Source organism: Pelecanus crispus, chromosome Z (assembly GCF_030463565.1).
Source record: "Pelecanus crispus isolate bPelCri1 chromosome Z, bPelCri1.pri, whole genome shotgun sequence".
Classification (NCBI taxonomy): Eukaryota; Metazoa; Chordata; class Aves; order Pelecaniformes; family Pelecanidae; genus Pelecanus; species Pelecanus crispus.
In genome coordinates, this window is record NC_134676.1 from 10175099 (window position 1) to 10186473 (window position 11375).

At 49.5% G+C, this 11375-nt stretch overlaps 1 protein-coding gene across 1 annotated transcript; it reads right to left on the reverse strand.

The window, feature by feature from the left end:
• Nucleotides 1-1850: 1850 nt before the first annotated feature.
• LOC104025431 (aquaporin-7) lies at nt 1851-11155 on the reverse strand. Its single transcript, XM_009491425.2, has 6 exons — nt 11066-11155; nt 7743-7869; nt 5315-5452; nt 4470-4588; nt 2888-3105; nt 1851-2010 (listed from the first exon to the last, which is right to left on the reverse strand). The coding sequence occupies exons 1-6, from the start codon at nt 11153-11155 to the stop codon at nt 1851-1853; spliced, it is 852 nt and encodes a 283-aa protein (XP_009489700.1).
• Between the last annotated feature and the right edge of the window lie 220 nt (nt 11156-11375).

Consider the following 11375-nt stretch of genomic DNA (forward strand, 5'->3'; position numbering starts at 1 on the left):
GGACAAACCTACCTCACAGGGATGTTGTGAGGCTTTCATGAGTATTTGTATGGCCTTCAGAAAGATGAAGCCACCCTGTTAAGTGCTTAATAGCACTATAATAAAGATTTTAATATTTTCCTCCAGAGTGATTGGGTATTTGAAGATGCTTTTAGGGACATGTACACAAGGATGTACGGTAAGAGCAGGGTGCAGGCGGGATTTGGGTTTTTTTTTTTTTAAAAATGCAGTGGAAAATCTCTCGCTGAGACAGGATGGGTTATAGTGTCTTTTAGCTAATCCCATCTTGTGTGGCTCTGAAGTTCCCTGTTTAGTTCACATAGACCAAAAGACTCATCTGTGTGACAGCTGTTCCACTTCTGTCCTGCGCTCACTGTTCAAAATCTCTGCAGCCATCAGCCCCAGCTCTGGCATGCTTTGCTGGCTTCCAGCACTGCCCAGGGCCCACCCTCAAGTGCAGTTGCTGCACTGCCTGGCTGCTGCCCTCTGCCAGCCCCAAATGAGAGAAAATCCTCTAATGCTCTTCAGCCTTCTTAAGCCAATGTGCGTCTTGTGCTGGGTGAACTGCTGTAGCTGCTCTGCTAAGGTCAGCTCTAATGAGGAAGCAGAGATGTCAGTACCTACCACCCCATGCCACAGTAATATATTAGTAATCCTTTTAATAGTGAGACGTGAATGATCGTTAATGCCAGTAAATGCCATTTTCTGGAATTCTGTGCAGTAGTGATGTTCTGTCATGTCCTACTCTTGGAGATCCCTGTGTTGTGTGTTCATGGTAGCCAGCCCTGGGACTGCAGTCACGTGCTTGACATACGTACTGTACTTGCTTAAACACTTTGTAGAAGAGGTAAGACTGTTGTCACCCCCCTGGGAACAAGCAGCTTCTGATACTGTTTTATTTTTAATCCAATGATACCTCAAACTTGTAAGGTTGTTGCAGGCCCACTTCCTCATTCAGATGGAGGTGGCAGAATTCCTGCAGGAGCAGGGCAGCCTCTTCCCACATTTCTCATCATTCAGAGTGGGGTATTTTGTTTGAGCATTTGGGAATGCTGCCATAGAAGTTGACTGAATCCTTTCATAGGGTGGTGGTTGAAGCCTACCCTGTGAATAACAAACATGGTTCCATGAGGCCAACATGTTCCAGCAGAGCTGTGCCAGGATTCAAGAGACCCTGTAGTTTAGTTTACTAATGTTTTGGTGCTTCCTAAATGTTCGGATCAAAAAGCAAAAAGCAAAACCAAGCATGGGGAAAAAAAAAAAAATCAGGTTCAGGCTTCTATTTCAGCCTGTTCTTGTTCTTCTCTGTGCTCTGCCAAACCAGGTTTTTGTTAGGGTGGCAGATTAGCAAATGGAAGCAAGCCAAGGCCCCTGATCCATCAGTGTAGTACCTGTCTCTTACCAAAGAATATTCCAGATCAAAATTTCTTTAATTAAGTTAATTAAGTTGTTTCTGCCGCTGTTGGATCCTGTATTTTGATTTCTATGAATATACAGGTATCTAGAGTCTTGCAGCTCTGCTTTGCTTTTCTCCAGAAAGTGATGATTTTTTTTTTTTTTTTTTTGGTGGATTTTTACACAGGGAGACTGAATAATTTCTTCGGGTCACAGACGGGTCTAGCCCTACCCGAGTCTGCCCAGTGTCTCAGAGACCCAGTTTGTCTGGTTAAGCAGAGTATGTTTATTGAAGACTAGACTGGTCCCTCATTTCTCTACCTGCAGGGTGGAGAAACGGTGTGTTCCAGCAGCACCATTGCACATCCCCTTATCCACTTGGTTACCCTTTGGCTCTCAGTCCATATGTCCACATAGGCTTTGCTGTCAGGCCCTTTCCTCAGAGCATGTGGCCCTCACAGCGTAGAAGTCTCCACCACTGGCCGTCCTTTCTCATTTCCACTTTCTGGGACAGGTTGGTTGTGAAAATCAATGAAGAGTTTGTGGATTAAAACACCAGCAAGACTTCCCAGAATCGGAGCTGTGACTGGGACCCACCACCAGTAATGTCCAGCCCTAAAATGAAACACAGAAGAGGCAGATGGTGAGCCAGACAAAGCGCTGCCCTGCCGCCGCATGGCACGGGGTGACGGGAGCTGAGTCTGCTGGGGCAGAGCTGTGTGAGCAGAGGTGTCTAGTCCCACTTCACGTACTGGGCCCTACAACTGGCTTAGACAAATTCTCTATTCACCGGCATAATTGCATTTTCCTTATCAGCCTGGGAAAGTGGCTCTGCGCTGTCTGCAGGTTTCTTGTTCTCCTACAGAAATAGTTTGTGTGATCCTGATGAGTGTGACTGTCAGACAGACAGACATGTGCACACACACACACACCCCTTTTCCCTCCCCATTTCCAATAACATCTGCACCTCCTCTACCAAGGTCTCAAAGATATTTTCTGAAAATTTAATGAAAATGAGCAGCTGGGACAGGAGACTCCGCTAATGCCCTCACCATGGGAAAAGCTATAGCATGGCACCATCTTACTAGGTAAGGGGAAGGCAGGGTTTCATCTCCAGATTCAGACATCTAAATTTAGGAGGGCTATACAGCAGTTCAGCTATAAGTACCTGCTTTCAGGTGAGCTGAATCGCTCTCTGGCTCTCCAGTCACTGCAATAACCAGCTAGATCTCCAGCTAACAGGTAGCCAATGTGGTGCCCAGATTGAGGTATCTGGATGTCAAGATGGATCCCATACTGGAGAATTAGTGTACCCCAGATTTTGTGTACATAATGCATGGGGCTCCTCTATGCACAGCCCTTGCTCTCGGAGAATGCACTCTGCAGTGATACCATCACGTAGTCCAAAGAAAAAAGCTTCATGACCGTTTATCTCAGGCTTATCTCCTCTCCTTGTGAGCTGAGCAATGTAAAAGCAAAATGGGTCACTCACGTGAAGACATCCATTCCCCAGCCAGCAATTGCCGTGAAGACCCTGGGGGGCAGGTCCCGGGAGGGGTTTATGGCATAGCCTGTGTTCATCCCCATCCCCAGGCCGATGCCCAGGACCAGGATACCCGTGAGCAGGGCCTGTGTGCCTTTCAGAGCTCCGTTGTTTTTCTCATCGTGGATGACCAGAATGCCCAGGAGCAGCATCACCGTTGCTGTAAACTGCAGGAGCAGGAAAGGGGGAACCGGTCAGGAGAGAGAATGGGGAAGGCAGAAGGATCCTGCTCGGCAGAGAGGAAGAATGGAAGAGCAGGTGGGATTCATGGTCTGATCAAGTCAGGGAGGGCCCCCATGTTATTCCCTCCTCACAGGTGGACTGAAGAAAAGTCTTGACTCATTTGCCAGCAAAAACGTCTCCACCTCATCACCACAAATGCTCTAGGACTGATAAGAATTTCTCAGCACTGTCCTCTCCCTCCACCTTTCAAGTTAGGGACATGGGTTATTTTAAGTACATTTCGTCTAACAGAGGCAGAGCCATAACAAACTGCTAATGAGACAAATCTGATCCTCCCTAGAGGAAGCGATGTTTTATATAGCCTGTGGCATTAGCCCTTTCAGGATTAAAAGCAGATACCAGATTCTTGTCTGGGAAACTGAATCTCCCAATCTGTGACAGTACGTAGTTGGCAGATCTGCAGTGCCCAAGACGTCAGAAACTGTGGTTTGAATAGAGGTGATGACTCCTGTCTCTGCTTCAGAAAATGTGGCTGGAGAGCCTTGGACTGCTTACAGAGATGCCAGCAAACACAGAAATTCTGCACCTTTTGGCAACACATTGTTAGTGTCATTTGCTTTCTTGTGTAGCAGGGACACTCCATGCTCCACAGGAGGCTGAGTGATCAGGTCCCCACCTGTAGGCTCTCCAGCTCTCACCATCTTCCTCATCATGCCCAGGCAAGAGTTTTGTCAGCTCAGAGACAAAAGCACAGCCTTCCTCAGATTTGAACTGGAAGTGAATCTTCCTCCTCCAGTGTCCCAGTGCTCCACGTCCCCTGAAGCATCCCATTCCTATTTGTGGGCATCTGGGCATTGTGTAGCATGCTAGGAATCAAGTAGGATTCAAACCCTAGAGGTTCAACCCGGACAGGCTGTGTTCTTGTGAAGACAGTCCCAGGCCCTCTGTGCCAGTGAGGGGCAGCCAGCAGAGCTGCCTGGGAGTGCAGTGTGGGTGTAGGATCCAAAAAGGGGAGGAACAGTTCAGAGAACTCCCCAGAACCCAAAGGAGATAGTTCCTGAAAACAGCTCAGCTTCTCACTTCCCGCTGCTTGGGCTGCGTGCAGGGAAGGTGCCTGGAGGGTGCCCGGATCAAGGTGTGGAGCAGCCTGCAAGCGTTACCCTTTAGGCTTGCTCAGCCACCAAGGTGCCTTGGATCCTACCTATCAGGCACCTGCCTGGATGGTGGGCTCCTTGGAGTAGAGGTTGTGATTGTGTCTGCGTGTGTAGGTCCCCTGTAGCAGACCTGCACTGGCGCCTGTTACCACCCACCTTCTCCTAGCACACCACAGCAGTCCCTCCCCACTGACCTCTGTGAAGAAGCCCCCCAGCAAGGATACATAGGGAGCGGGGTACGTGGAGAAGATCGACGCCGTGGCGGTCGGTCCTGTCACTGTGAAGTTCCCCTTGGTGTAGTCATACAGAGCATCTAGGAGAAATGGGAATTACTGGAGTTAGCACAGAGTTCATCCCACATGGCATATACGCTAGTCCACCCATTGCAGCCAGCACGGACACTAAGGGCAAGAGCGGCCATGGGAGATACGATGGAGGTGACACACCCCTCACAGGCATGATCTCCGCGATATCTGTTACCTGCAGACTTTGCTCTGCAGTTGCTTCCTCACGCCTACCAGCTCCCTGTCCCTGCTCCAGGAGCCTGGGGCAGGCTGGACGCTCTGGATGTACTGGAAGCTTCCACCCCCCTGCCCCTCGGAGGCTGAGACATGCTGGAGCCAGCGGGTGGTGGGTCCTCTGCTCACAACTCAAAACCACAGATGACTGCTGTCCTGTTTTCCACAGCAGAGACCCCCAGAGCTCCAGCTGTACCTAATACATGGTAGTCCATCTAATTCAAGCCCTGCAGGCCCTGGAAACAAAACGTTCACAAAATACAGCTACCAGCCTTGAGCTGAGGATGGGTTTTGGCAGTGGGAATGCCCTGAGCAAAAGGACCTGAGTTCTCCAGGAACTGCACATCCTTCCCAGAGATGTCTGGGCCCTGCTCTGGCCTTGAGCTATGAAGGTCTGTCCCACAAGCCAGGAGCTCACCTTCCTCACCCAGACGTCATGCTGGCTACTGTAAAAGGACAAACTGTGAGTTAAGACCGAAATGGTGCCCACAGCAACCCCTGTGATAAAGACACAGCCATACCGTAGTAGAGGCCAAAGACAGTGGCTGCTGCTGTAAAGGAGCCCAGGAACTGGCCGATCACATAAGCTGGGAGCTTTCTCCAGGGGAGGTTTCCTAAAATGCAGTGTGTGAGGGTGATGGCAGCGTTCAGATGAGCTCCTGCAAAATCACAGCAAAAGAGCGTGGCCTCAGCCCTGGTGCAGGTGTTTTGCATGCCCCATGCCCTACAGTAACCACCCAGACCTTGCTCCAGAACACCAAGACTCTCCCAGGGCAGGGTCTCCCTCCTGCATGGAGTCAAAACTGACCTGTTTTCTCTGGGCAGCTGAACAATTCAGGGCAGAGGGCCCCTAGCTTTAGTCCTCTAAAAATTAGACAACCTCTGCTTCACTCTCTGTAGACCACAGGCTGCCTCGGTCGTCTCACCTGTCAGAGACACCTCTCTTGGCATGGCATGAGTTTCCCTCTATATCTGTTTCTCTCTATTCAGCTTAAAGGCAGCCCAGAACTTAGACTCACCACCTGCCTTTTATAGGGCTACAGGTAGATGAGGCCAATCTTATCCTAAACAATCACAAGGCCTTCTGAAAACATCTGATAGGCAAGGAGGGCCTCATCCTGGCAGAGCTGAGCACACCAGCTGACGGGAGCTGCGGGCCCTCAGCACATCTGACAGGCAGGGCACAAGGTGCTGGGGAAACAAACTGCAATATCAACCACTGATAGCCCATACCTTCATGTCTGCAAAGCAAATCCTACACAGGGCTGTTGGCAGCGACTCAGCGTAGCTCTTAGATGTCACTGCATTGAGAAGGGGTTACCAAGGGTCAATCCTGCCCAGACCACGGTTGTGCCCACTAGTGTGGAGCAGACCCTCTCCTTCCCTTGCAGAGTTTGTAATCTTGGACTGCATTTCCTTACATCTTTTAGTACGTGGCTTTCATACAGTGCAAGACCAGTTTTCCCTGTTTTGACGGGACACTTTCTGTGGACGAGGTTGGTATCACAGTGGTGCTTTTGGAGAAAGACTAAGTGGATCCAGGTTTGGTGCCCTCAATGCAAACCACATTTGTTCTTCAGGCCTCATCTCCCCAGGAGTCCAAAGGCAGTATTTGCTTTTTCCTGCCTAGTAGGTGTAAACTTTGGGGGTTAGTAAATGCTCCTACCTTAGTGGCCTTTTCTTCCTGCAGACTCAGAAAGGGTCCAAAGAGATCCAGACACACGTCATCTCATCAAAGTACAGGACATAGTGAAGTGACGGTGCATGTACTACCTGCTACAGTCCCACAATCACAACTGAAATGGAGGGAGACCCCTTCTTCAATCCTCTGATCCTTTGCAGGCATGACCAGCCATTTCACATACCACAAGAAACATCTTGTGACACAAATGAAGCCAAATCACAATGCCAAGAAGCCCTGAAGCTGGGTCCAGAGCCAGTCTGTTGCTGGCTGAGCTGAGACCCTTCCTCCCACCTCTGAGCCCTCAGCAGATCAGCTGCGTCTCAAATGTCAGCTGGGACTGCAGGAACCTACTTTCCTCAGCCCACTTTCCCCAGGATGTCTCCACCAGCTCCAAAAGGACAGGAAGACCAAGAGCTGACAGCTCACATGGAAAAATTTTCCTTTCCAAGCCAGCCCTAGCCTTGGACATCTCTCTGCTCCAACAGTTCAAGAGCAAGGACTTGCTTTAATTTTCTGCCCACTAAAGCCGTTAATCTCTTCTCTTGGTGCAAATGAATGCAGAAATTGCACAAGGCAAAGGTAATGCTCTGTCATGTGAGAGATACCACCCCATGGCCCTGAAACACCACCTTCTCAGTTCGCATGGGACGTGTGTGCATGGGTCTGGATGATAAGGAGAAAATTTGCATACCATTCCTTGTTGCAGCATCAGCAGTAAGCTCTCCTTTGCAATAAATGATTTACTTCCCCATGGGTCAGACTGACAGCGTGATTTCAGAGCTCCTTGTCTCCTTGGGCCATGATGGCATATCCAAAGCACCTAATGGAGGCACTGCTGAAACCTGGCTCTGCTGACCGCAATAGGAGGGGATGGCTGAACCTCCACCACTGTCCCTGTCCCACCTTCCCCTGTCTCAGCTCAGAGCACGTGTTTGGGGTCTGCATGCTGTATGCTGTGCCTGCCTTGTCCCCTGCTTCTCCTGACCTTGCAGTGCCATTGCGACTCCTTGGCTTGACCTCAGACCTGCCTCCCCCCTGCAGACTTGGCTGTGATCACTGGGTCACAAGGCTGACCATGGTTATGGTCACCAGACCTGCTCTGCTTTTCTTGCTTTGGGACTCTAGGACTGCCTTTTTTTCTGGTGAGGGTACTGCCCTGCCTTGCCATGCTATCACCCGCCCCTCCACAGCCCACTCCTTCTGCCTCCGACACGTGTGGCCTTTACAGGACATAGAGATGTCCTATGCTCAAGCATTCTGCTCACCAGAGATTCCTCCGGCCGCATGGATGCCCAAGGTAACACCAATGCCAAATGCCAAATTGATGCTCAGATGCTGCCCAAAGTCTCCTCCTCCTAATACGACTTGTGCCACAGAAGACAAGCCAAAGACCTGGTGCATGGAAAAAGAGAGAAAGGAGTGTTAAAAGGAGTGTTATTGCTGTGGTGGACTGAGCTTCTTGCTACTTCTTCTGCAATACTAATAAATGCTTTGGGAAGACTCTAAGGTGCCCATGGTCAGGAGATGAAGTGAGAATGACCCTCCTCTGCAAAAATTGAATGGCTAACTGGATTATTCCTCAGTGGTGACCATCACACCAAATCAGACACTCTGGTCTGGGTTGAGTACAAGGGAGACAAACCCCAGACACCCGCACCAAGGACGGAGGCTCGACTGGGATTACTCATACAGCCGCAGTAAGGATGTCTGCACCTGAAGCCAGGGACATGAGCCAGGGGAGCATCACTGCAGACCACCCAGCGGTGGCATCCAAGCCGAATGGAAGGAGGGTAGGCAAATTCTTGTTGCCTTTCTTTTCCTGGTGTTCAATTTATTGACTAAAAATGTAGTTTGGGCAGCACATAGCTATTTGCCAAACTCAGCTCTAATTTTGGTAACTTACTCTGGCAAAAAAACAAGGAAGGAAATTCTGGTTTGCCTTTTCCTTTCAACACATATACGTTCAGTTTGAAAACAGCCAAAGTTTCAATATTTTTTTAGTGACTAAAGGGGAACCAGAAAAAAAATATTAAAAGAAAACACTCTCCAGCAGGAAAAGACATATTCAAGAAATTGCTCTGGCCTGAAAGGAAATTCTATTTTACTTTTTTATTGTGGTCTGAGGGTGGAAAAATCAGTTCTTTGCACAGCTCTTACACTAAAATCTGCAGAAGGACAAAGCTTCTCTTGAGGTCTCTGCCTCACAGATCACTTAGGGCTTGGAGAGTGTATCCTGTTCCTTGGACTGCATCGATGTTTATCCAGGGTGACATGTCCCTCCAAGACAAGAAAGTCAGTATGTTCTCCAGCATCTAAACTTCTGCTCTGCCCTGTCCTGTTTTGACTCAGATCTTTACTAGCTGCTCTGCCTGGATCCAAATTTTATCTCATGTGTCTGCTCTCCCTCTTCCCTTTCAGGTATCACCAAAATCCCCTGTTCTCCAGAGACACTGTTCTTATCTCTCATGTATACAGACCACAGTCTGTGCTCTGCATGGGGCTACAGAATGCATGGTGTGAGCCCTTCTCTGTCTGCCTCAGCAAAAGCCCCAAGAAGCAGTCTGGGATGTCCCACAGCATCTGCAATGCCCTTATAAAAACTTTGCCTACTCATCTCTGGGATTGTCCAAAGCCACATCCAAGAGAAGCCAAATGCATAAAGCACAGCTTTTGCAGGACAGCATGCAGGTGTACAGAGAGGGGTGCAGGGCAGGAGACATGGCTGTTGCAGCTGAACAGCACTATCCTCAAAAAACACAGGACAGGCCAGAGAATCTGTTTTTCAGCACAGATCCAAACCTCTGGTCTCTTCCTCTATTCTCACAGTCCCAAAATAGCGGGTTTTTTTCTACCTTCCTACTCCTCGTGCTGTTCACTACCACTGTCTGGTTTCCTCCTTTATGAACATTGCCTGTTCATTAAAGCAAGAGGCCCTGGCTGAGTGCTATCATCCAAATAACAGCTATCCAGGCACCCCAGAGATGCATCCAGCACATTTCCAGTTGCCGTAAGGGCCAGGGGGCTCCTGAAGGGTTGGGTACTGGATGTTATGTTCAGATGCTGGATGCTGTTTGCAGCCAGCCCTTGATGGGAGTCCGTGTGCAGTGTCCCTCCTACTCTCTTCCCTCGTGGGGATCAGTGAGGGACGAGCCAATGTGAGCTGCAGGCTCCAAAATCTGCTTTGGACTGTCAGAGTGCAGAGAAGAGTCTCCTTCTCATGCTGCTTCCGAGACAGCTCTGGCAGGGCACCCCTGAACTCGATCTTTATCACCTGGAAACTTACACGACCAAAACACAAAGGTAATGGAAAATGGTTTGCTCGGCTCCTGCTGAGGAGTCACACATGTCTGTACTCTGACTTCCAATGCATGCAAAACCACCTGTGTAGCAAGGAGTGAACTTCAAGGAGCTGGATGTGCAATAAGAGGTGATAAAAAGCAAGCATCCTTTGCACATGCAGTTGTTACCTTTGAAAATACACCTTTCTCTGTACAGACATCTGTGTCAAAAGGTCCCCGTGCTTACACAAATCTTATCTTCCTCCTGTGCAAATCTCCAAGTACAAGTTATTTGGATTATCCCCAGCCTTTCCATGCCAGCCTCGGTCCAGTCCAAAGCATCTCTCTCAGCCCACCAGTGCTTGCAAGCGAAGCCCAGGTGAAGTTGGGACAGACAGCTACTGGGCCTTTTCAGAGGGAGGATCTCATTTTGCTGTATTGGTCCACACATGAAGGTTCTGGTCCCAGTGGGCACCTCACCCCCACCAGGGATCAATTCTGACTGCAAAGCCTTCCTTGCCCTCTCCCCAAACACCTCTGAAGCAGCCCAAGAGCTCAAAACCACTTTGTTTTTTCTGTGTGAAACAAATCCCTCAGGCAAGGGGGGAGTTTCTGTATGATTTGGATAAGCACTATTCATTTGCCAGTGTAAGAAAACCAAAAGTGAAATCCTGGCATGCTTTACACCCAGTAATTATGTTTCCTAATGATGGGTTGCAGCTCCAGAGAGTTTCACAGGCATTCATTACCCTGGCAACCCCAAGAGGAAAATGGATGAATGCTGTTCTCATTTCACAGAGGCTGTCAGTGGTAGAGGAGTCGGAGCCTGCTTCCCAAACCTGTGCAGGACCCCTCAACCACACTATCACCTCTGGCACAGCAGGAAGAAAAGCCTCAATTTACTGCATGGGATCTTTCAGGGGTTTGGCACAAGCATTGCGTTGCCTCATCTGACCAGACACTGCTCTTTGGTTTCATTCCTAGATTCTTCCTCATTTTTCTCCTAGAAGAGAACTGAAACAGCAGCTTATCCCCACGTGCTTCACCCTCTCCCAGCACCCACCTCCCACCCTCCGCATTGCTTTTTTCCTTCAGAAGGTTTTTGACAGATGGTCTACCCAATGGGAAGCTGCCGCCCCACCAGAGCAAGAGGTGAGCAGTAGCAACCAGCTGCTAAGCAACCTTGAGGATGTGGTAGGAAACCACTGACCTTATAAATTGCTGCTGCAAACACTTACCCTCTCACCCACCCTGCACACACACACTCATGCATGCACAGACTTGCCCATCTGGGCCCGTCTCTTCCTTACCATGAGGATGAACATCCCCAGCGCTTCTGCCAGCAGCTCCCTCATGGTGCCACTACGAATCGTGAGCGCCTTCTGAAACTTCTCCAGCATTTTGCTCTCCAGCTCCAGCCTGCAGCCACAGGAGCTCCTGTTGTGACAGCACACTTCATTGCGCTGAGATAAGTTGCCCTTTGAAACTTGGCACCCTCCCTTCATGCCCCAGACACCTTTATTCATTTAGTTAATGATGAACAAGCCAATAGAGTGGCAGCTAGCTTCAAAGTCTTCCCACACACACATGCCATCCTTTCAAAACTGTATGGTAAGGATG